General features: G+C 43.2%; 1 protein-coding gene, 1 long non-coding RNA gene and 2 pseudogenes across 2 annotated transcripts in view; 1 reads left to right on the top strand and 3 right to left on the bottom strand.

Annotated features, from left to right (window-relative positions):
* The window catches only part of LOC139026012 (TBC1 domain family member 15-like), a 77,914-nt pseudogene extending 75,097 nt beyond the window's left edge, over positions 1–2,817 (bottom strand).
* An 11,829-nt stretch (positions 2,818–14,646) lies between these two features.
* LOC139026011 (complement C1q and tumor necrosis factor-related protein 9A-like) lies at positions 14,647–15,474 on the bottom strand (annotated as a pseudogene).
* A 6,392-nt stretch (positions 15,475–21,866) lies between these two features.
* On the top strand, positions 21,867–22,135 carry LOC139026010 (uncharacterized). Its single transcript, XR_011477722.1, has 3 exons — positions 21,867–21,891; positions 21,923–21,993; positions 22,102–22,135. It is a non-coding gene; the product is annotated as an uncharacterized lncRNA (long non-coding RNA).
* A 269-nt stretch (positions 22,136–22,404) lies between these two features.
* The window catches only part of rab21 (RAB21, member RAS oncogene family), a 31,099-nt gene continuing 29,308 nt past the window's right edge, over positions 22,405–24,195 (bottom strand). Inside the window, exons 5-7 of the mRNA XM_070441302.1 lie at positions 23,744–23,798; positions 23,360–23,448; positions 22,405–23,080 (exon numbers count right to left, since the gene is read on the bottom strand). Coding sequence (XP_070297403.1) covers positions 22,938–23,080; positions 23,360–23,448; positions 23,744–23,798 — 287 coding nt within the window. The 3' untranslated portion in view covers positions 22,405–22,937. The remainder of the gene's footprint in view (positions 23,081–23,359; positions 23,449–23,743; positions 23,799–24,195) is intronic.

Genomic DNA, 24,195 nt, shown 5'->3' with positions numbered 1-24,195 from the left:
ATCTGTCCTGAGTGGCTGATAGAGAGAGGAGAGTTAGTTTCTATGAAGAGATGAGCTAGCTATGTGTGTTCATCTCAACCGGGATGAACCATTATAGATTCAGGATATACTTCAGGGCTTTGGTTTCCTGTTGCATCTCTGCTATCAGGGTTTTTATTGCAGTCAGAGATCACTAGAACATCTTTATTCTAGCGCAGCAGAGAAACAGAGACAGGAAACATGAAGCGATGCTGCTGTCACATGACCAAGGTGATTGGAGCCAGAGTGTGGTTTGACAGTCATCATCGAGCTCTCAAGACAACTGATGTGTCACCATGGATACAGCCAAGCCAACATATACAATGTGGAGTGTTGTCATCCTAAATCGTGACTAATGTTCCCTTTAAGCTGCGCCGACACCCCGCAGAAGAAATATCAGCCCGCGCAGAGAAGCACGAGATTGAACTTCACTCAACTTTCTAGAGTTTTCCCCCCTTTAGTTAACACTATCAACGCTTCCCTTCACTGTGGGAATTGTGATCCGAGTCAATGCGTTATTAGCCACTTTCAACGCAACATCCCGAAACAAAACTAATTGTGCAAGACTTAGTAGGCAAAACTAACTATGCAAGAGATTTGTTTTTTTGTAGGCAGAACACATCGGTGTATGATTCTATTGCATTGACAGGCACCACTCAGCCCGTACTCTACAGACCGGTGGCATAACCAATCAGAGCTGCAGTAGGCCTATATATACATAAACTGGGTGGTTCAAGCCCTGAAAGCTGATTGGCTGACAGCCGTGGTATATCAGACCGTATACCACGGGTATGACAAAACATTGTTTTACTGTTCTAATTACATTGGTATTAGCCCAGTTATAGATCATCTGTAGTCAGCAATAGGATAGTGGTTGCTTCCTGCAAGACCACAAAACCTGTACATTTCTAGACATCTTTGAAACGTGAGTCAGGTAAAGAGCTTTTTTTTTGTCTTAAAGGGGCAGTGTTGTATTTTGAGACAAGCTTGAATAATCTAAGTATCCAATAGGCAGAGGGTAGTATAATTTGTCTGGTTCTCTGTAATAATGTTGGAATAATAATGACATTTTCTTTTGTAAAGTGGTTTCTTGCATCAAACACCATTTTCAGTCACCTCCTTGTCTGAAGGACGAGTGGATAAAACAGGTTCATGTCAAGACCTGGGTGTATTTTGTTAAAAAATCTCATGGAATGTAGGCCTACATTGAACACCACAAATTGGCTGCTACTGTAGGCTGAACGATAGAACAGCTATTTCCATGTTAAACAAATTGCACTGTGTCTGTATTATCAGCACCAGACAACAGTTGTGGCCGAGCCAATTAGCAGTGTTTCTATATGAATTTACCAGTAAGATTGATAAGAGTCTAAATCTTGTTAGTATTCTAATATATGTACATGTGTACACTTTGTTTATGATGACCTGAAACAAGGAATATTAAATACAAAAAGATATGTAAATAAAGTCTAACCTTGGCAGCACACAGCATGGCAGAGTGGTCGACATCTTCCATGGGTTTATATTCCAGCACTATGTCTCCATCCTGGTAGAAATGACGAGAAGGAATGTTCAGTCTGATCTGTGGACATTATAACAGGGAAGGAGACATCTCATTCTGTTTCATATTGACATACCTGGTCCAGGACACGCAGGGATCCTGAAGTGAGAGAATCCTGCTCCTCACTCCTTTCTGGGCTGGTGTGTATAAACACTCCATCATGCTCATATAGAACCTGGGAGAGAACGAGGGAAATACATTCAGAGATTAATACAACTCATGTTGTTATTGGAGACTTGGTAAACAAATAGGTCTAATGTACCTAGCTAGCTAGCTAACTTCATCCAAATCAAGTGCCGTTTCCATGTGACAATGTAATGGGATACATTTGCTGTATTGTTTACAATTTTGCTGGCGGCTCTTTGAACATGGACCAATTTCACATTCTTTCACCGTTCTACATTTTCTGCAGTGTGATGTGGCTAACTAGGTAGCTGGCTCAACCAACTTCCTGACCACTTTTAAACTGTTTTGCATGTTTGTTTTGGTGGTTGCTAGTACAACAAGTTAGCTCAACTTGTCACTATGAAAGCTAACAACACGAGCCTGTTGGTATTCTGGAAGTCGACAGTTTTACGAGTTTTACAAGTAACTTCTTATGTCCGCAAACCACTTTGTTTCACCTGAAACTACTCTGCCAACTGGACAGGCAACTTCTACTAGCTAACGTTAGCTGTCAAGTGTCGACAATGGCTTGTTCAACTTCTAGCCAATTGATTTCGGTTAAACTATTTACAAAACCTCACAGACAACATGATCCATTGACAATGCGAACAAAACAAAGCATATAAAAAAAAATACGAAATGCCACAAATCTGTTTTCTCAGCACCTTGAAGCCCGTTGAAGTCGCCATGTCGCCTGTCTCAGCTGACGACGACGACGTAGTAGCACAGCTCACGTGTTTCCAGTTGTTTTGACTTGTGGGAGGGGGGAAGAATAAATAACTAAATACTCGTCATTGGGTGTTGCTGAATCCGTTTTTCACATTTCTTTTTATTTCACCTTCATTTAACCAGGTAGGCTAGTTTAGAACAAGTTCTCATTTACAACTGCGACCTGGCCAAGATGGAGCAAAGCAGTTCGACACAAACAACAACACAGAGTTACACATGGAATAAACAAACATACAGGCAATAATACAGTAGGAAAAAAAGTCTATATGATCTTTGACACATTCATTGTAAACCAACGACGCAATTAACGAGATCATTGAAATAGTTGAGTGTATCTCGCATACAACAGAGATTATTATTGAACTGTTTGTTGTTTAAGCTTCCACTTCCGCAAACATCCGCCAGGGAACATTAGCGTTAACAGGGGTGTAGTCATTATCCCAATTCTGTTGCAAAACGTTTCGTAAACGGAACGAAACGGGGAGGGACCTACCTTAATCTGTCCAATAGAATCTCTCGGTTTTTTTGCAACTGTTTGGACTAAGGATTACACCCAGCAGTAAGAGTGGGAGGAGGCACCTTTGGACGTTGTAATAGGATGTTGTTTAATGTTTAATTTAGGGCTATTATTCCAGACAAAGGTTGAAAAACCCTGTACATATTCAGTCAAATCATATTGTATTTGTCACATGTACCGAGTACAACAGGTGTAGACCATAATAAAACCGATGTAGACCTTACAGTGAAATGCTTACTTACAAGTCCTTAACAAACAATGCAGTTTAATGAAAAATAAGTGTTAAGAATTACTTACTAAAATAAACTGAAGTAAAAAATTAAAAATAAGAAAATAGAAAAATAACAAATAATTAAAGAGCAACAATAAAATAACTAGCAAGGCTATGTACAGGGGGTACCGGTCAAAGACTGGTCATACCTTAAGCGAGCAGGTGATAAAATCAACTCTCTCTCTCTTCAATTCAAAGGGCTTTATTGTCATGGGAAACATGTTTACATTACCAAAAGCAAGTGAAATAGATAATAAACAAAAGTGAAATAGACAATAATAAACAACAAAAGTTTAAAAGGAATAGAGACATTTCAAATGTCATATTATGGATATGTACAGTGTTGTAACGATGTGTAAATAGTTAAAGTACAAAAAGGAAATTAAATAAGCATAAATATGGGTTGTATTTACAATGGTGTTTGTTCTTCACTGGTTGCCCTTTTCTTGTGGCAACAGGTCACAAATCTTGCTGCTGTGATGGCACAACTGTGGTACTGTATTTCAACCAATAGATATGGGAGTTTATCAAGATTGGATTGTTTTCAAATTCTTTGTGGGTCTGTGTATCCGAGGGAAATATGTGTCTCTAATATGGTCATACATTTGGCAGGAGGTTAGGAAGTGCAGTTCGGTCTCCACCTCATTTTGTGGGCAGTGTGCACATAGCCTGTCTTCTCTTGAGAGTCAGGTCTGCCGATGGCGGCCTCTCTCAATAGCAAGGCTATGCTCACTGAGTCTATACATAGTCAAAGCCTTCCTTCATCTTGGGTCAGTCACAGTGGTCAGGTATTCTGCCACTGTGAACTCTCTGTTTAGGGACAAACAGCGTTATAGTTTTCTCCGTTTTTTCTTGGTTGGTGAGCGGACCCCAGACCTCACAACCATAAAGGGCAATGGGTTCTATAACCGATTCAAGTATTTTTTGCCAGATCCTAATTGGGATGTCAAATTTGATGTTCCTTTTGATGGCATAGAAGGTCCTTCTTGCCTGATGTTTAGGCCAAGGTATGTATCGTTTTTGTGTGCTCCAGGTCAACGATGCTCCATCTTGACACCAGGTCAACGGTGTCAAGATGGAATTTGTATTTGTGGTCCTGGCGACTGGACCTTTTTTGGAACACCATTATTTTTGTCTTATTTATGCTGCAATAGTTTATGTGTCGGGGGGCTAGGGTCGGTCTGTTATCTCTGGAGTATTTCTCCTGTCTTATCCGGTGTCCTGTGTGAATTTAAGCATGCTCTCTCTAATTCTTTCTTTCTTTCTTTCTTTCTTTCTTTCTTTCTTTCTTTCTTTCTTTCTTTCTTTCTCTCTCTCTCTCTCTCTCTCTCGGAGGACCTGAGCCCTAGGACCATGCCTCAGGACTACCTGGCCTGATGACTCCTTGCTGTCCCCAGTCCACCTTGTTGTGCTGCCTGCTCCAGTTTCAACTGTTCTGCCTGCAGCTAGGAACCCTGATCTGTTCACCGGACGTGGTACCTGTCCCAGACCTGCTGTTTCAACTCTCTAGAGACAGCAGGAGCGGTAGAGATACTCTGAATGATCAGCATGAAAAGCCAACTGACAGTTACTCCTGAAAGGTGCTGACCTGTTGCACCCTCTACAACCACTGTGATTATTATTATTTGACCCTGCTGGTCATCTATCAGGCCACCCCTCATAGCCTGGTTCCTCTCTAGGTTTCTTCCTAGGTTCTGGCCTTTCTAGGGAGTTTTTCCTAGCCACCGTGCTTCTACACCTGCATTGCTTGCTGTTTGGGGTTTTAGGCTGGGTTTCTGTACAGCACTTTGTGACATCAGCTAATGTAAGAAGAGCTTTATAAATACATTTGATTGATTGATTTACTGTCAGGGCCCAGGTCTGGCAGAATCTGTGCAGAATATCTAGGTGCTGCTGTAGGCCCTCCTTGGTTGAGGACAGAAGCACCAGATCATCAGCAAACAGTAGACATTTGAATTCAGATTCTAGTATGGTGAGGCCGGGTGCTGCAGACTGTTCTAGTGCCCTCGCCAGTTCATTGATATATATGTTGAAGAGGGTGGGGCTCAAGCTGCATCCCTGTCTCACTCCACGGCCCTGTGGAAAGAAATGGGTGTGTTTTCTGCCTGTTTTAACCGCACACTTGTTGTTTGTGTACATGGATTTTATAATGTTGTATGTTTTTCCCCCAACACCACTTCCCATAAATGTGTATAGCAGACCCTCATGCCAAATTGAGTCAAAAGCTTTTTTGAAATCCACAAAGCATGAGAAGACTTTGCTTTTGTTTTGTTTGTTTGTCAATAAGGGGGTGCAGGGTGAATATGTGGCCTGTCGTACGGTAATTTGGTAAAAAGCCAAATTGACATTTGCTCAATACATTGTTTTCACTGAGGAAATGTACGAGTCTGCTGTTAGTGATAATGCAGAGAATTTCCCAAGGTTACTGTTGACACATATCTCACTGTAGTTATTGGGGTCGGATTTGTCTCCACTTTTGTGGATTGGGGTGATCAAGTCCTTGGTTCCAAGTTTTAAGAAAGATGCCAGAGCTGAGGATGATGTTAAAGAGTTTAAGTATAGCCAAGTGAAATTTATGGTCTGTATAATTTATAATTTCATGTAGGATACCATCAACACCACAGGCCTTTTTGGGTTGGAGGGTTTTTATTTTGTCCTGTAGCTCATTCAAGGTAATTGAAGAATTCAGTGGGTTTTGGTAGTCTTTAATAGCTGACTAATATTTTCTATTGTTCACGTATGTGTTTTTGCTGTTTGTTCTTTGTCATAAAAACAATATTTTGTGAAGTGGTTAACCCATACATCTCCATTTGGATAGATAACTATTTTGTGTTTTCCAATTTTCCCAGAAGTGTTTAGAGTCTATGGATTCTTCAATTACATTGAGCTGATTTCTGACGTGCTGTTCCTTCTTTTTCCTCAGTGTATTGCTGTATTGTTTTAGTGATTCACCATAGTGAAGGCGTAGGCTCAGGTTATCTGGGTCTCTGTGTTATTGGTTAGATATGTTCCTCAATTCCTTTCTTGGGATTTTGCACTTTTCATCAAACCATTTGTCATTGTTGTTCATTTTCTTAGGTTGTCTGGTTGAAATGTTTAGATTTGATAGTGAAGCAATTTAGGCTTTCTACTGCCAAGTTTACAACTTCGCTATTGCAGTGAAACGTTTTGTCCAGGAAGTTGTCTAAAAGAGATTGAATTTGTTGTTGATGAATTACTTTCTGGTAGGTTTCTACACTACTTTCCTTCCATCTATAGCATTTCCTAATAGTATGCAGTTTGTTCGGCTTTGATGCCTCATGATTGAATATTGCTCTGTTCAAGTAGAATGTGATTTTGCTGTGATCTGATAGGGGAGTCAGTGGGTTCTCTCTTTCTCCTCTCTCTCTTTCTAATGTATAATTTAGTGCATCTTGTTCTCACTTAATAGCAAATTAAAGCTGGAAATGCTCCATTTACAGACCAGCTCACACATTTACCTCTTCTGGCTCCTGTAAGACCTCTTTGTCTTCACAGAAGAGAGAGAGAAGCGGGAGAAATAGTGTGAGAGTTAGAGAGAGAGACAGAGGGAGAAGGGGTATCTGGGATGGATGAGGCTAATATTTCAGGAGAGAAGGAGAAGGGATCTCTGGGATGGATGAGGCTAATATTTCAGGAGAGAAGGAGAAGGGATCTCTGGGATGGATGAGGCTAATATTTCAGGAGAGAAGGAGAAGGGGTATCTGGGATGGATGAGGATAATATTTCAGGAAGAAGAGGAGAAGGGTATCTGGGATGGATGAGGACTAATATTTCAGGAGAGAAGGAGAAGGGATCTCTGGGATGGATGAGGCTAATATTTCAGGAGAGAAGGAGAAGGGTATCTGGGATGGATGAGGCTAATATTTCAGGAGAGAAGGAGAAGGGGTATCTGGGATGGATGAGGATAATATTTCAGAGAGACAGAAGGGAGAAAGGAGGAGTCTCTGGGATGGATGAGGATAATATTTCAGGAGAGACAGAGAGAAGGGTCTCTGGGATGGATGAGGCTAATATTTCAGCAGAGACAGAGGAGAAGGGAGTCTCTGGGATGGATGAGGCTAATATTTCAGGAAGAACAAGGAGAAGGTCTCTGGGATGGATGAGGCTAAATATTTCAGGAGAGACAGAAGGAGAAGAGTCTCTGGGATGGATGAGCTAATATTTCAGCAGAGACAGAGGAGAAGGAGTCTCTGGGATGGATGAGGCTAATATTTCAGGAGAGACAGAAGGAGAAGGGGTTCTGGATGGATGAGGCTAATATTTCAGCAGAGACAGAGGAGAAGGGTCTCTTGGGATGGATGAGGCTAATATTTCAGGACAGAAGGAGAAGGTTCTCTGGGATGGATGAGGCTAATATTTCAGCAGAGACAGAGGGAGAAGGAGGAGTCTCTGGGATGGATGAGGCTAATATTTCAGGAGAGACAGAGGAGAAGGAGTCTCTGGGATGGATGAGGCTAATATTTCAGCAGAGACAGAGGGAGAAGGAGTCTCTGGGATGGATGAGGCTAATATTTCAGGAGAGACAAGGAGAAGGGGTATCTGGGATGGATGAGGCTAATATTTCAGAGGAGACAGAAGGAGAAGGGTATCTGGGATGGATGAGGCTAATATTTCAGGAGAGAAGGAGAAGGGGTATCTGGGATGGATGAGGCTAATATTTCAGCAGAGACAGAGGAGAAGGGGTTCTGGGATGGATGAGGCTAATATTTCAGGAGAGACAGAAGAGAAGGGGTCTCTGGGATGATGAGGCTAATATTTCAGAGGAGACAGAAGGAGAAGGAGTCTCTGGGATGGATGAGGCTAATATTTCAGGAGAAAACAGAGGGAGAAGGAGTCTCTGGGATGGATGAGGCTAATATTTCAGAGGAGACAGAAGGAGAAGGGTCTCTGGGATGGATGAGGCTAATATTTCAGGAAGAGAAGAGAAGGGGTATCTGGGATGGATGAGGCTAATATTTCAGCAGAGACAGAGGAGAAGGGGATCTGGGATGGATGAGGTAATATTTCAGGAAGAGAAGAGGAGAAGGGTCTCTGGATGGATGAGGTAATATTTTCAGAGAGACAGAGGAGAAAGGGTCTCTGGGATGGATGAGGATAATATTTCAGGAGAGAAGGAGAAGGGTCTCTGGGATGGATGAGGCTAATATTTCAGCAGAGACAGAGGAGAAGAGGGTCTCTGGGATGGATGAGGCTAATATTTCAGGAGAGACAGAGGAGAAGGGGTCTCTGGGATGGATGAGGCTAATATTTCAGGAGAGACAGAAGGAGAAGGGGTATCTGGGATGATGGATGAGTCTGAAGGGAAGAGTGTATCACCTTTTCTCATTAAACTGTTCTTAACTCACCACTCAGTCTGTTCCACTGAGGCTGCAGCAGTTCAGTAATAACGCTTCTAAGTTCAAGCTACAAAACCACTCCGTGAAGAAACTGCTCGGTCTCTGGTTCCACTTCAACCACAAACATTGATGATGGACTCCCACAGTTAGACAGGAGACGAGTTGCCAAGTTTCGTAATGATTAAAAATGAATAACTCTCTCCATGGTGCCCTCCTACACACGGCACGGACACGCACCGAGCACGAATAAACACACGACCCACACACACACGACTAACGTCTTTTACAACACAGGTCACTGTTTCATGAGGTTAATTGATGTCATTCTGTAAAAAAGTGTCAGTGAACTTACTCCAGGAAACCATTGGCAAGTAGTTTCCTGGCGTGATGTCACCACCTTGCAGTCTGTGTTCACCGGTTCCCCATTAGTTATCCTGGTGTGATTGTCACCACCTTTGCGTCTGCTGTTCACGGTTCCCATTAGTTTCTCCTGCGTGTGATGTCACCACCTTTGGTCTGTGGTTCACCGGTTCCCCATTAGTCTTTCCTGGTAAAAAAAATAATTATATAACAAAATTCTGTTACAGTTTCACGAAAAAGGAAAACTGAAATAGAAATAGAATTCAATAAAAATTAAAATATACAACACAAAAATAAAAAACAAAAAAGAAAAAACATAGAGAAAAGAAAGAGAAACATGTTGCAGTCACCACCTTGGTACATATGTGTTAATACAAAGAGTAATACCACCAGTAGTTTTCCTGGGTGTGTTTGCAAAAAAAGTTAAACAAATAAAGAACACAAAGATAGTAAAAAAGAATACAAAAAAATAGTGAAAAAAACAACAAAAAAATAATAAAATGTTGATGTCACAACACCTTTAGTCTGTGTTCACAGTTCCCAAGTAAAAGTTTTTCCTGGCGTATTGATGGTCCACCACCTTGGTCTGGTATCAACCAAAGAGTTATCCATTACGTTTACTTAGGTGAATAGATGATCAACCAACCTTAGGTACATGTCGTTCGACCGAGAATACCCAAGTAGTTTCCTGGTATGTGATGATCACCCACATATGAAGTAACTGATTAGTTACAACATTGAGTTCCAACATTAGCTAAATATACCATCCCAGCTGTCGATGTCTCACACCTTAGGTTGTGTTCACGGTTCCCATTAGTTTTCCTGGTGAAAATGTAGATATCACCACACTTGGTCCTGAATGTTCAAAACGGTTCCATCTAGTTTTCCTGGTGTGATGTCACCACCTTGGTCCTGTGTTTCACGGTTAACCCATTAGTTTACACTGTAGTAGATAGAATAAATAACTCACTACTCGGTCGTGTCAGCACGTGTTCACCATGTAGTTTTCCTGGTGTCGAATGTCAAAACACCATTGGTCTGTGTTCCACCGTTACCCAAATTAGTTTTCCTGTAGCTATGATCACACCACTTGGTCTAAGATGTTCCACAGGTTCCCACATTAGTATTCCTGGGGATGTGATGGTCACCACCTTGGTCTGTGTTCACGGTTCCCATTAGTTTCCTGGTTGTGATGTTCACACCTTGGTCTCGTGTGTTCACGGTTCCCATTAGTTTCCTTGTGTGTCTCGATCGATGTCACACACCTTGGTCTGTGTTTCACGGTCCCGATTAGTTATCCATGGTGTGATGTCACCACCTTTGTCTGTTGTTCACGGTTCCCATTAGTGTTTCCTGTGTGAACAAGATTCATAGGCTCACATAGTATGATGTCAGATCCACCTTGGTCGTTGTTCACGGTTCCCATTAGTTTTCCTTGTGTGATGTCACCACCTTGGTCTGTGTTCACGGTTCCCATAGTTTTCCTGGTGTGATGTCACCACCTTGTGTCTGTGTCACGGTTCCAGTAGTTTTCCTGGGTGATGTCACCACCTTGGTCTGTGTTCACGGTTCCCATTAGTTTCCTGGTTGATGTCACCACCTTGGTCTGTGTTCAGCGTTCCAGTAGTTTTCCTGTGTGAATGTCACACCTTGGTCTGTGTTCACGGTTCCCAGTAGTTTTCCTGGTGTGATGTCACCACCTTGGTCTGTGTTTCACGGTTCCCATTAGTTTTCCTGTGTGATGTCACCACCTTGGTCTTGTGTTCACGGTTCCCATTAGTTTCCTGGTGTGATGTCACCACCTTGTCTAGTGTTCACGGTTCCCATTAGTTTTCCTGGTGTGATGTCACCACCTTGGTCTGTGTCACGGTTCCCATTAGTTTTCCTGGTGTGATGTCACCACCTGGTCTGTGTTCACGGTTCCCATTAGCTTTCCTGGCTGTGACTGTCATCACCTGGGTCTGTGTTACGAGTTCCCATTAGTTTTCCTGGTGTGATGTCCCACCTGGTCGTGTTCACGGTTCCCATTAGTGTTTTCCTGTGTTGTGATGTCGCCACCTTGGTCTGTGTTCACGGTTCCAGTAGTTTTTCCTGGTGTGATGTCACCACACTTGGTCTGCTGTTCACGGTTCCCATTAGTTTTCCTGGTGTGATGTCACCACTTGGTCTGTGTTCACGGTTCCCAGTAGTTTTCCTGGTGTGATGTCCCACGTTGGTCTATGTTCACGGTTCCATTAGTTTTCCTGGTGTGATGTCACCACCACTTGGTCTACCATTAGTTTTCCTGGTGTGATGTCGCCACCTAGTGGTCTTATGTATTATTAGCTTCTAACCAGTACAGCAAGAGGAGGATGCAGTTTGGCATTTATTGTCATGAACCTTGCCCTAGAGGCAGCCTGCAGAGTGTTCACTAGCTGGCACAGCCACAAAGTCATAAAATATCAATTTTAACCTAAACTTAACCACACTGCTAACCCTAATGACTAATCCCAAACTTAAAAGAAGACCAAGAAGCAAATGTTTGTTTTCATGAACTTTTACAATATAGCCTATTTTGACTTTGCTGCTGGCCCATCTAATGAAAATCACGCAGTTCTGCCTCCAGGGCAAGATTAATGACAATAAACGTCAACCTGCGAGGAGGATGGGTCTCCTCCCGTCTGAGGGAGAATCTCAAATGCATACTCCTCGCGTCCTCTCTCTCCTCGCGTCCTCTCTCTCCTCGCGTCCTCTCTCTCCTCGCGTCCTCTCTCTCCTCGCGTCCTCTCTCTCCTCGTCTCCTTCTCAAAACACATTGGGAAAAAGATCCTTCCCCTCTGATCTTCTCCTCCAATGGGTTTTGAGAAGGAGCCGAGGAGAAATTAAGTTTCTCCCTGACTCTTGTTCCTCTCAAGGTTTCTTTTTCAACAACACAATGATACACAATGACAACACATAACCGGATAGAAACCAACATCACATAACCAGATAAAAACCATCACATAACCAGATAAAAACCATCACATAACAAGATAAAAACCATCACATAACCAGATTGTTCAACTCATTACCTGGCTAGCTCAGTGGGTGGAGCCTGATCTCTTAATCTCAGTGTCGTTGGTTCAAGCCCCCCGTTGGATGATCATTTCCTTTGGGGGTGGCAGGGAACCTAGAGGTTAGAGAAGCGGACCAGTAACGTTCGAATTCTGCTCGGAAGTGGGCCAGCAACTGAAGAGTTGCAAGTATCAATAACCTAGATGCAATCACCTGCCGTTGTGCCTTTGAGCAAGGCAATTAACCCCTGAAATGCTCAACGGATGCAGTAGTACGGCTGCCCTCTGCTCTCTCCGATCTCTGTATATACAGGGCTGCCCTCTGTTCCAATCTCTGTATATACAGGGCTGCCCTCTGCTCCAATCTCTGTATATACAGGGCTGCCTACTGTTCCAATCTCTGTATATACAGGGCTGCCCTCTGCTCCAACCTCTGTATATACAGGGCTGCCCTCTGCTCCAATCTCTGTATATACAGGGCTGCCATACAGGGCTGCCCTCTGTTCCAACCTCTGTATATACAGGGCTGCCCTCTGCCTTCCAATCTCTGTATATACAGGGCTGCCCTCTGCTCCAATCTCTGTATATACAGGGCTGCCCTCTGTTCCAACCTCTGTAATTATACAGGGCTGCCTCTGCTCCAATCTCTTGTATATACAGGGCTGCCCTCTGCTCCAATCTCTGTATATACAGGGCTGCCCTCTGCTCCAATCTCTGTATATACAGGGCTGCCCTCTGTTCCAACCTCTGTTACTATACAGGGCTGCCCTCTGTTCCAATCTCTGTATATACAGGGCTGCCCTCTGCTCCAATCTCTCCAACCTCTGTATATACAGGGCTGCCCTCTGCTCCAATCTCTGTATATACAGGGCTGCCCTCTGTTCCAACCTCTGTATATACAGGGCTGCCCTCTGTTCCAATCTCTGTATATACAGGGCTGCCCTCTGTTCCAACCTCTGTATATACAGGGCTGCCCTCTGTTCCAATCTCTGTATATACAGGCTGCCCTCTGTTCCAATCTCTGTATATACAGGGTGCCTCGCTCCAATCTCTCCAACCTCTGTATATACAGGGCTGCCTCTGTTCCAATCTCTGTATATACAGGGCTGCCCTCTGCTCCAACCTCTGTATATACAGGGCTGCCCTCTGTTCCAATCTCTGTATATACAGGGCTGCCCTCTGTTCCAACCTCTGTATATACAGGGCTGCCCTCTGTTCAATCCTCCAATCTCTGATATACAGGGCTGCCCTCGTTCCAATCTCTTGTATATACAGGGCTGCCCTCTGTTCCAACCTCTGTATATACAGGGCTGCCCTCTGTTCCAACCTCTGTATATACAGGGCTGCCCTCTGTTCCAATCTCTCCGATCTCTGTATATAACAGGGCTGCCCTCTGTTCCAATCTCTGTATATACAGGGCTGCCCTCTGTTCCAATCAGGGCTGCCCTCTGTTCCAATCTCTCCGATCTCTGTATATACAGGGCTGCCCTCTGTTCCAATCTCTTTATACAAAAAAAAATTGCTCTACCTGTTTTGCATGTTATTTTGTCATTAATACGTGTCACATATCAGTTTGCAAAAAAAAGATAATTGAGGTAATGAAGCCGCATACAAACATGGTGTCTTCTTGTTTTCTTGGCAGCTCCAAAACGCAGGTGTTTCAGCTCAGTGCTTTCTGCCTAGCCCAGGACCTCCACATCCGCCATCTTCACCTGTGGGATCATCTGAGACCAGCCACCTGGACAGCTGATGAAACTGAGGAGTATTTATGTCTGTAAGAAAGCCCTTTTGTGTGGAAAAACTCATTCTGATTGGCTGGACCTGGCTCCCCAGCTGTGCCCCCTGCCCAGTCATGTGAAATCCATTGATTAGGGCCTAATGAATTCATTTCAATTGACTGATTTCCTTATATGAGCAGTAGCTCCGTAAAATAGTTGAAATTGTTGCATGTTGCATTTCTACTTTAGTTCAGTATAAACATATAAAACATGTAACATGGTATGTTTCTTACTACATAATGGATGTTGAAGTCAGATTTATTTTTCAAATTATGTAAATTGCCTTTTTTTTCTGTTTGTAATTAATTTTTTTCTTTTTGTTTCTTGTTTGGTTTATGATATTTAAAAAGAAGAAGACGTCATGATATTATTACTAACCAATAGATATTCTTGACTTATTGTTTCGTTGATTTTATTTAATATTAGATCAGTTGTTTCTCAATGTACCATCTGGCTTCTAAGAGTGAAGAGAAACCAATGATAAATGATAACCAGTTATTTATGCACTACTTTACCTCCCAAAAATTAAAAGAAATCATTTAACTGAAATATTATTTAGTCGTTATCTTTCTTAATTGGAGAAGAACATTTCTTTAAGCATTAGACAAAACATGGAGGACACTACCCAACTTCCCATTCTGTCTCATTGATCAAACAAATTATTTATAAAATCATTCAGTAGTCAGTTATTAAGAAGAGAATCAGGTCTACACTTTCATTCTTCCACAAAGCAGCACAAAGATTGCATCACCCGATCCGGTCCGTACAAAAATAACTGAATAACTCAAGCTTAATACATCCTGTTGGACTGGTTGGTTCTGATTCTGATGCGTTCGGTTAAATGATGAAGACACAAGATTGTTTGTTTTTCACCTTGTTATCAATGCTTAGTTCACACAAAAAGCCATAAACATTGTGATGTCATAGTACTATATGTCATCAAATCATTACAAAGCAGTAGGATTCAGCTGTGGAAGGAACTGTTTTCTACGTGAAGAGCAGAAAGCCAGAGAAGGTGCTGTGGTGGTTCTTGTCATCAAAGACGTTAAATTCTGCCACCAGACGAGTGTAGACCTCATCTCCTGCATCCAACTGCAGTGTGACACCATTGGATCCACCGTCCTCGGAGTCTGAAACGTCATCGGTCACAGTCACCATTAGAAGTTCGTTTTTAAACAGCGACACTCTTCTCCCCTTGCTGGAGGTTGTAAAGGCAGTGTATGTGAAGTAGTAGACTCCATTAACCGGTGCTCTGAAGATACCTCTGAAGATACCCGTCACCGGACTGTAAGCCTCACCAATATTGTTGAAGACATGTTGTAGACCAGGATGCATCATCACTATTTGGTCCTTTGGATTCAGACAGCGAGGCTGAGAAGGCCACCTTCGGTCTCTCTCTGTTCTCTCTCTTCAGTTCCTCCACGCTGGCTGCCATCTCATTCAGTTTGGTGCTCTGTTGAGCCACAATGGCTCTCAGCTCCTGGAGTAGGACTCTCTGTTCCTCCACCTGGCTCTTGCTGGCCCTCAGTGTGGTTTCCATAAAGATTGGCTTCTTGGCATTGTCTGTAATGTGAAAAACCTGATGCTCAGAGAGACAGCTGCAGAGAACAAACAGCAGAACAACGAAGGTCCTCATCTTTCAGATCAACTCTGGGATCCTTTGGTATCAAACACCTAAACTCAAGAATTATATACAGATGAATAGTGAACCATTTACTCAGTCATTTATTGTTAATACTTAACTGTCCTTGGATAGGTGCCGATGTTGCGTGTTCTGGTGTTTAAGTTCAAAGTTTTTATTGATCCACTGGCAGACAGTAAACACTCTCTGAAATACTTGCTGTGTTAACATAATTCTTTATATTAAGAGAATGAAACGAACATGTGTCTTATAAAAAGATATATACAATGTAGAGTGCAGAAAGTCAGTTACAGACATGCAGTACTTTGGCAACTAAGAAAGTATTTTTTTTAAACCTCCCTCTTTGGGCTGGATGTGTCCATATATAGGTCATACATGCTTAATCTATGAGCAGAATTACTTTACCTCAATTAACCATCAAATCCCTAGTTTAAAAGCAACTGTTTTTTTTAAATACATTTTCTCTACATTTCCCCCAACGTGGGCCAGCAATTCAAGTTCTAGCCAATGAGCGTCAGCCTCTCGCATTTGAGTGACAGCTAGCAAGAGGCCTGCCCAGCGTTATCCAATGAGTTCGCAGGGCTCAGTGGACACAGCAGAGAGAGAGAGATCAATGACGTGGTGCACATACAGTTGGAGTCATTAAAACTTGTTTTTCAACCACTACACACTTTTCTTGTTAACTATAGTTTTGGCAAGTCGGTTAGGACATCTACTTTGTGCATGACAAAAGTAATTTTTCCAACATTTGTTTACAGACAGATTATTTCACTTATAATTCACCGTATTACAATTCCAGTGGGTCAGAAGTTTACATACACTAAGTTGACTGTGCCTTTAAACAGCTTGGAAAATTTCAGAAAATTATGTCATGACATTAGAAGCTTCTGATTGACATCATTTAAGTCAATTGGAGGTGTACCTGTGGATGTATTTCAAGGCCTACCTTCAAACTCAGTGCATCTTTGCTTGACATCATGGGAAAATCAAAAGAAATCATCCAAGACCTCAGAAAAAAAAATGTAGACCTCCACAAGTCTTGTTCATCCTTGGAAGCAATTTCCAAACACCTGAAGGTACCACGTTAATCTGTACAAACAATAGTACGCAAGTATAAACACAATGGTACTACGCAACCATCATACCGCTCAGGAAGGAACGAGTTCCTAGAGAAGAACGTACTTTGGTGCGAAAAGTACAAATCAATCCCAGAACAACAGCAAAGGACCTTGTGAAGATGCTGGAGAAAACAGGTACAAAAAGTATCTATATCCACAGTTAAAGATCCTATATTAATATAACCTGAAAGGCCGCTCAGCAAGGAAGAAGCCACTGCTCCAAAACCGCCATAAAAAAGCCAGACTACATTTTTCAACTGCACATGGGACAAAGATCGTACTTTTTGGAGAAATGTCCTCTGGTTTGAAGACACAAAAATAGAACTGTTTGGCCATAATGACCATCGTTATGTTTGGAGGAAAAAGGGTGAGGCTTGCAAGCCGAAGAACACCATCCCAACCGTGAAGCACGGGGGTGGCAGCATCATGTTGTGGGGGTGCTTTGCTGCAGGAGGGACTGGTGCACTTCACAAAATAGATGGCATCATGAGGAAAGAAAATGATGTGGATATATTGAAGCAACATCATGACCAGGTAGACCTCAACATGACCAGGTAGACCTCCACACGGCGATAGTTTGACCAAGTAGACCTCCACATGGCGATAGACTGACCAGGTAGACCTCCACATGGCGATAGACTGACCAGGTAGACCTCCACATGGCTATAGACTGACCAGGTAGACCTCCACATGGCTATAGACTGACCAAGTAGACCACCAGGTATACCTCCACATGGCAATAGACTGACCAGGTAGACCTCCACATGGTGATAGACTGACCAGGTAGACCTCCACATGGCTATAGACTGATCAGAATGGTAGAGTAACTAAGGGTCTGTTCAGGAGGGTGCATTATATACAGAATATAAATAGATTGTGTGGAGGACAGACATTGTCCGTCGTGTAGAACAGATATCGTCCGTCGTGTAGGACAGATATCGTCCGTCGTGTAGGACAGATATCGTCCGTCGTGTAGGACAGATATCGTCCGTCGTGTAGGACAGATATCGTCCGTCGTGTAGAACAGATATCGTCCGTCGTGTAGGACAGATATCCGTCGTGTAGAACAGTGAATTGAATACATCAGCTATACATTACATTTCCATCTGCTACAATCTGAACCTTTCACCTCACTGAATGTTACAATCAGCTGATCTGAGGCAAGAAGCTCCAGCCCCAGAGAATGACGCAGCTCTGATGGCTGCCTGCCTCGTGTGGAACCAGCCAGGCTTCAGACATGGTTGGTTGTAGTTACTGGAGTGAGAGGAGCTCACCACAGGGACAGACAGGGTTTGCAATGTACATGCATACCAATTCTCATGATTTCCTCCCACACACATTTAAAAGCATTGAATTGGTGTAGGACTGTGCTTGGGCTAGAGGGAGTTTCCACCATCTCTCTTACACCAGTCCAAGAACATATTTGCATGGAACCGGTGTTTAGAGCCACAGCAACAGTAGTGAAAGACCATCATTTACATGCTGCCAGCCTCTAGAACAACCCAAACCATGAAGACTGCTTCATTGAAGACTGAGCTTGTCAAATGTGTAGGGCAGGAGTGAAAACCTACAGGACGGTAGATCTCCAGGAACAGGGTTGGAGTGAAAACCTACAGGACAGTAGATCTCCAGGAACAGGGTTGGAGAGAAAACCTACAGGACAGTACATCTCCAGGAACCAGGGTTGGAGAGAGAAAACCACAGGACAGTAGATCTTCCAGGAACAGGGTTGCGTTATAAACCTACAGGACAGTAACTCTCCAGGAACAGGGTTGGAGTATAAAACCTACAGGACCAGTAAACTCTCCAGGAACAGGGTTGGAGTGAAAACCTACAGGACAGTAGATCTCCAGGAAACAGGGTTGGAGTATAAAACCTACAGGACAGTAGATCTCCAGGAACAGGGTTGCGAGTGAAAACCCTACAGGACGGTAGATCTCCAGGAACAGGGTTGGAGTATAAACCTACAGGACAGTAGATCTCCAGAGGAACAGGGTGGAGTGAAAACCTACAGCGACAGTAGATCTCCAGGAACAGGGTTGGAGTATAAACCTACAGGACAGTAGATCTCCAGGAACAGGGTGGAGTATAAACCTACAGGACAGTAGATCTCCAGGAACAGGTTGGAGTGAAAAACCTACAGGACAGTAGTCTCCAGGAACAGGGTTGGAGTGAAAACCTACAGGACAGTAACTCTCAGGAACAGGGTTGGAGTGAAAACCTACAGGACGGTAGATCTTCAGGAACAGGGTTGGAGTGAAAAACCTACAGGACAGTAACTCTCCAGGAACAGGTTGGAGTGAAAACCTACAGGACAGTAACTCTCCAGGAACAGGGTTGGAGTAAAACCTACAGGACGTAGATCTCCAGGAACAGGGTTGGGAGTATAAAACCTACAGGACAGTAGACTCTCAGGAACGGGTTGGAGTATAAACCTACAGGACAGTAGATCTCCAGGAACAGGGTTGAGTATAAACCTACAGGACAGTAGATCTCCAGGAACAGGGTTGGAGAGAAAACCTACAGGACAGTAGATCTCCTAGAACAGGGTTGGAGAGAAAACCTACAGGACAGTAGATCTCCAGGAACAGGGTTGGAGTATAAACCTACAGGACAGTAGATCTCCAGGAACAGGGTTGGAGTGAAAACCTACAGGACAGTAGGATCTTCAGGAACAGGGTTGGAGGAGAAAACCTACAGGACAGTAGATCTCCAGGAACAGGGTTGGTGAAAACCTTACAGGACGGGTAGTATCTCCAGGAACAGGGTTAGACAGCCCTGGTGTAGGGGAATCTCTCTTTATCACAGTGTGGATACAGTATGTAGTTCTACCTGGTCACCGTATGGTTAAGTCTTATGAGACACAGAGGCTGTAGTGACTGGGTTTAACCAGTCAGCACCGTATGGTTAAGTCTCTATGGAGACCAGGAGACTGGAGTGACTGGGTTTAACCAAGTCAGCACCTATGGTTAAGTCTTATGGAGAACCAGAGACTGTAGTGACTGGGTTTAACCAGTCAGCACCGTTATGGTTATAGTCTTATGGAGACCAGAGCTTAATGACTGGGTTAACCAGTCAGCACTGTTATGGTTAAGTCTTATGGAGGCCAGGGTTGTAGTGACTGTGTTTAACCAGTCAGCAAATGAAATGAAGCTTTTCATCCTGGTGAGGATAAACCAGGCAGAGTAGCACATCTGGTCAAACACATTCATATCTACAACACTATTCCATATCATTACCAACACTATCCAATATCATTACCAACACTATTCCATATTCATTACCAACACTATTCCATATCATTACCAACACTATTCCATATCATTACCAATATACTTTAGCTGTGGACTGAGTGTGGAACTAAAAGTGAAAACCCTGCCTATCAGGGCTCAAGCAAACATTGTTGAATAGTCTTTGAACCCAGGTCTGTAGAGTAGAGACCAATCATGAATCTCTCCCCGTTCCCTGCAGAAATCCACCATAGAACATGTCATTAAATACATGAGTTGACATGAGATCTGAATGAAGTACTCCCTCCCCGTAGAGTCTCCTCTCTGTGTAGCCGGCGCAGGAGAAGCTTCTGTACATGGTGTTGGTGATCACAGTCGTTGGTATCGTCTCAGGAAGTTACACTTTTACACACATGTCATCTCCAATCAGAAGCAGATAAATATGTCCTCCTCCAATCATACTGAAGCAAGCTAGAACATGCTCCTCCTTCCAATCATAAAGCAGTAGAACATGTCCTCCTTCCAATCATAAGCAGTAGAACAATGTTCCCTCCAATCAGAAGCATAAAATGTCCTCCTCCCATCAAAGCAGTTAGAACATTTCCTCCTCCAATCAGAAAGCAGTTGAACATGTTCTCCTCCATATAGCAGTAGAACATGTCCTCATCCAATCAAAGCAGTAGAAATGTTCCTCCTCCAATCATAAGCAGATAGAACATGTCCTCCTCCAATCATAAGCAGTAGAACATGTTCCTCCCAATCATAAGCAGTAGAAACATGTTCTCCTCCGCAGTAGAACATGTCCTCCTCCAATCAGAAGCAGTAGAACATGTCCTCCTCCAATCAGAAGCAGTAGAACATGTCCTCCTCCAATCAGAAGCAGTAGAACATGTCCTCTTCCAATCAGAAGCAGTAGAACATGTTCTCCTCCAATCAGAAGCAGTAGAACATGTTCTCCTCCAATCAGAAGCAGTAGAACATGTTCTCCTCCAATCAGAAGCAGTACGTGACTACCTAACGCTATGTATTCTGAATATGTTTGAGTCTAAGTTCAAAACGGTTGGAGGATGTGTACTGAAGCTTCCATTGTTTCATAAAAAAGAATGACAATGTATTTGACACCTCTGCGTTGTAAATAGTTATAATTGTTCTATTACAAAACACGACACTAGCAGTTTAAAAAATTACAATTCCAGAAAGTGTGCTTTCATCCACAATTGTTATTTCATTTTACAATCATTAAGACTATTGTACACTTTCCTACACCTGCGTATCGTTTCCCCAAAGCCTGTAAAAAGCAGATAAAACATCAACGTTATTCATACTCTTCATACGTTTTTTGGGTTGTTTTTTTAAATGTATTTTTTGTTGTTGTCATTTAAATTTTTCACAGAGAAACTCGGCAAACAGGAAGAAAACGCAGTATAACAAAAGCATTGATAGTGACGGGTCAGTGCAAAAAATCTGCATTTTAAATCAGAGAGAAAGATCAAGAGAAAGGAGGGGAAGAGAGAACTTACAGTTCTTTTTTTGTTATTGAAAAAGCACAATGCATGTATTCATAAAGGGTCTCAGAGCAGAAACGCTGATCTAGGATCAGTTTACTCTTTTAGAACTCAATAAGGTTACAGAGACAGGTGGGACTCCTACCGAGAAGCTTTATGAACACAGGCCAAGAAAAGAGCTGGATGACGGAATCAGAGGGCTTTCACCACTTCACCACCACAGAAGAAGAAGCAGTACCGAGGGCTTGGACACATTTCCATACAACATGTACTTTAGTTTATCAACAATAAAGATCAGTTTTTTTTCTCTTCTTTCTCTAAAGTGAAACTAAATGAAGCCTTCAGAGACAGATCACCTCATCATGCACATTATCCTCGCAAAAAAAAAAAGGCCTAGAGAAATCTGGGGTATGAGTGTTTATGAGTTATAATGTAGTCTGTTGGTTTGTGTTCATTGAGAGAGGTGGGACAGTGTGTGTGTGTTATTTCACGACAGTGTGTGGGTGTGTATTTCACACTAGTGTGTTAGAAGTCCATCTGCTAGTTTGTAGAAAGACAAAGGAGGCAGATTCTTTCTTTCATGTCTCTTCACCTCTTCATCATCAGAAGTCTATACGGATGGGTCAGCAGGGTGTTCAGAAGTCCATACGGATGGGTCAGCAGGGGGTGTCAGAAGTCTCATACGGATGGGTCAGCAGGGGGTGTCAGAAGTCTCATACGGATGGTCAGCAGGGGTGTCAGAAGTCTCATACGAGAGGATGGGTCAGGAGGGGGTGGTCAGAGTCTCATACGGATGGGTCAGCAGGGGGTGTCAGAAGTTCTCATACGGATGGGTCAGCAGGGGTGTCAGAATCTCATACGGATGGGTCAGCAGGGGGTGTCAGAAGTCTCATACGGGATGGGTCAGCAGGGGGTGTCAAGAGTCTCATACGGATGGGTCAGCAGGGGTGTCAGAAGTCTCATACGATGGGTCAGCAGGGGTGTCAGAAGTCTCATCGGATGGGTCAGCAGGGGGTGTCAGAAGTCTCATACGGATGGGTCGCGAGGGGGTGTCAGAAGTCTCATACGGATGGGTCAGCAGGGGGTGTCAGAAAGTCTCATACGGATGGGTCAGCAGGGGGTGTCTGAAGTCTCATACGGATGGGTCAGCAGGGGGTGTCAGAAGTCTCATACGGATGGGTCAGCAGGGGTTCAGAAGTCTCATACGGATGGGTCAGCAGGGGGTGTCAGAAGTCTCATTACGATGGGTCAGCAGGGCAGGTGTCAGAAGGCTCAGAAGTCTCATACGGATGGGTCAGCAGGGGGTGTCAGAAGTCTCATACGGATGGGTCAGCAGGGGGTGTCAGAAGTCTCATACGGATGGGTCAGGAAGGGGCACCAATGAATGAATATTACAGTATAAAGAATAGTATATAAGCCAGCACATTGTTCCATAGAGGGAGAAGTGTAGTGAGTAAAGTGTACGATGACTCAGAGGGAGAACAGCAGTCTTCATGTCATAAGGAGGGAGATGAGAGGGGAGGCTGAGGGCAGAGGCAACAGTCCTGGTTGCTTAAGGGGGGAAAGGGGAGGATGGGGTAGGTTGGGACATGGAGGGTGGGGGTAAGTTGGGATGTGGAGGTGGGGGGGTAGGTTGGGATGTGGAGGGTGGGGGTTAAGCGGATGAGCAGCAGCCCCCCACGGCCGTGGCGGCTTGAGGGTCATCGTCCACGATCTGTACCCCCCTTCGTGATGTCGTTGACTGGCTGGCTCCGTTACCCTTCGCCCTCTCCTCTGCTTGGGCCGTCTCCATCATTCCTGTCAACAAAAGGGAGACGAGAGGGAGAGTCAATACTGTGGGAGACCAAAGTCCTACCAACAAAAGCTGAAAGTCCTTACAACCAAGAAAAGCCAAACATCCTACAAACAAAAGCTTTAAGTCCAATCTACAAAATTCAGAAGTACTATCAACAAATATCAAAGTCCTACCAATTGGTCCATCATAATATAAATCGTTTCAAGTATTTGATTTTTGTCTCAACCTGAGCCGGTACATTCATCATCACTATTCCATAACACGTGAGAACGGCTGCTTACTTTTACACAGGTCAAGGAACAGTTCTTCTATTCCCTTGTTTAGTTTGGCTGATGTGTGGTAGTGTTTCGCCCCCACTGACTCTGCATACCTGTGAGGAGAGGAATCCACAGAGAAGACAGACCAATCCGTTACACCAATCACCATTCAGTTGTCAACACTCAGACAAATGTGCGTTTTTAAGTTATCAATATTCCGACCAAATCACGTTTAGTTAACATTCAGACCAATCACCATTCAATTACATCGACATTTACAAACAAAAGAAGGCTGTCGACTTCCTGTTTAGACAACGTTATGAACAGGTACTCCAAAAGCAGTACAGTTCCATAAGCTGATACGACTGAACACCCCTGCTGTACAAGGAGAAGAGTGACAAAACGAACCCTTCTGCCTCTTCAACTGATACATGTCTCTCCTTCTCCAGATCTACTTTATTACCTAAGAGAAGAACAAAGAGGATGTATTAGTTTAGAGATCACATACTGTATATTTAACATTAGCACCACCAACTGTACGTATAGTAGATTGAAGGCACACTTTATTTAACCAGGAAGAGACCATTGAGGTTAGAACCCTGTCATGTGATGGGGGAGTGACCGCAACAGTCATGTTTATCTTGACAGCGTTAGTTTAACTCATGATCTACAATGCATTGACCACCAATAAATACATATATATACATATATAATATGTATATATATAATGTTTTATATTTTTGCTCAGTGTGTATTTTATATATATAGAACAAAAATATAAACGCAACATGTAAAGTGTTGGTCCCATGTCTCATAAGCTGAAATAAAAGAACACAGAAATGTTCCATACTGACAAAAAT

This window comes from Salvelinus sp. IW2-2015, unplaced genomic scaffold (genome assembly GCF_002910315.2).
Source record: "Salvelinus sp. IW2-2015 unplaced genomic scaffold, ASM291031v2 Un_scaffold3729, whole genome shotgun sequence".
NCBI lineage: Eukaryota > Metazoa > Chordata > Actinopteri > Salmoniformes > Salmonidae > Salvelinus > Salvelinus sp. IW2-2015.
The sequence above is the reverse complement of the archived record's forward strand: the minus strand, read 5'-3'. Positions and strand labels throughout refer to the sequence as shown.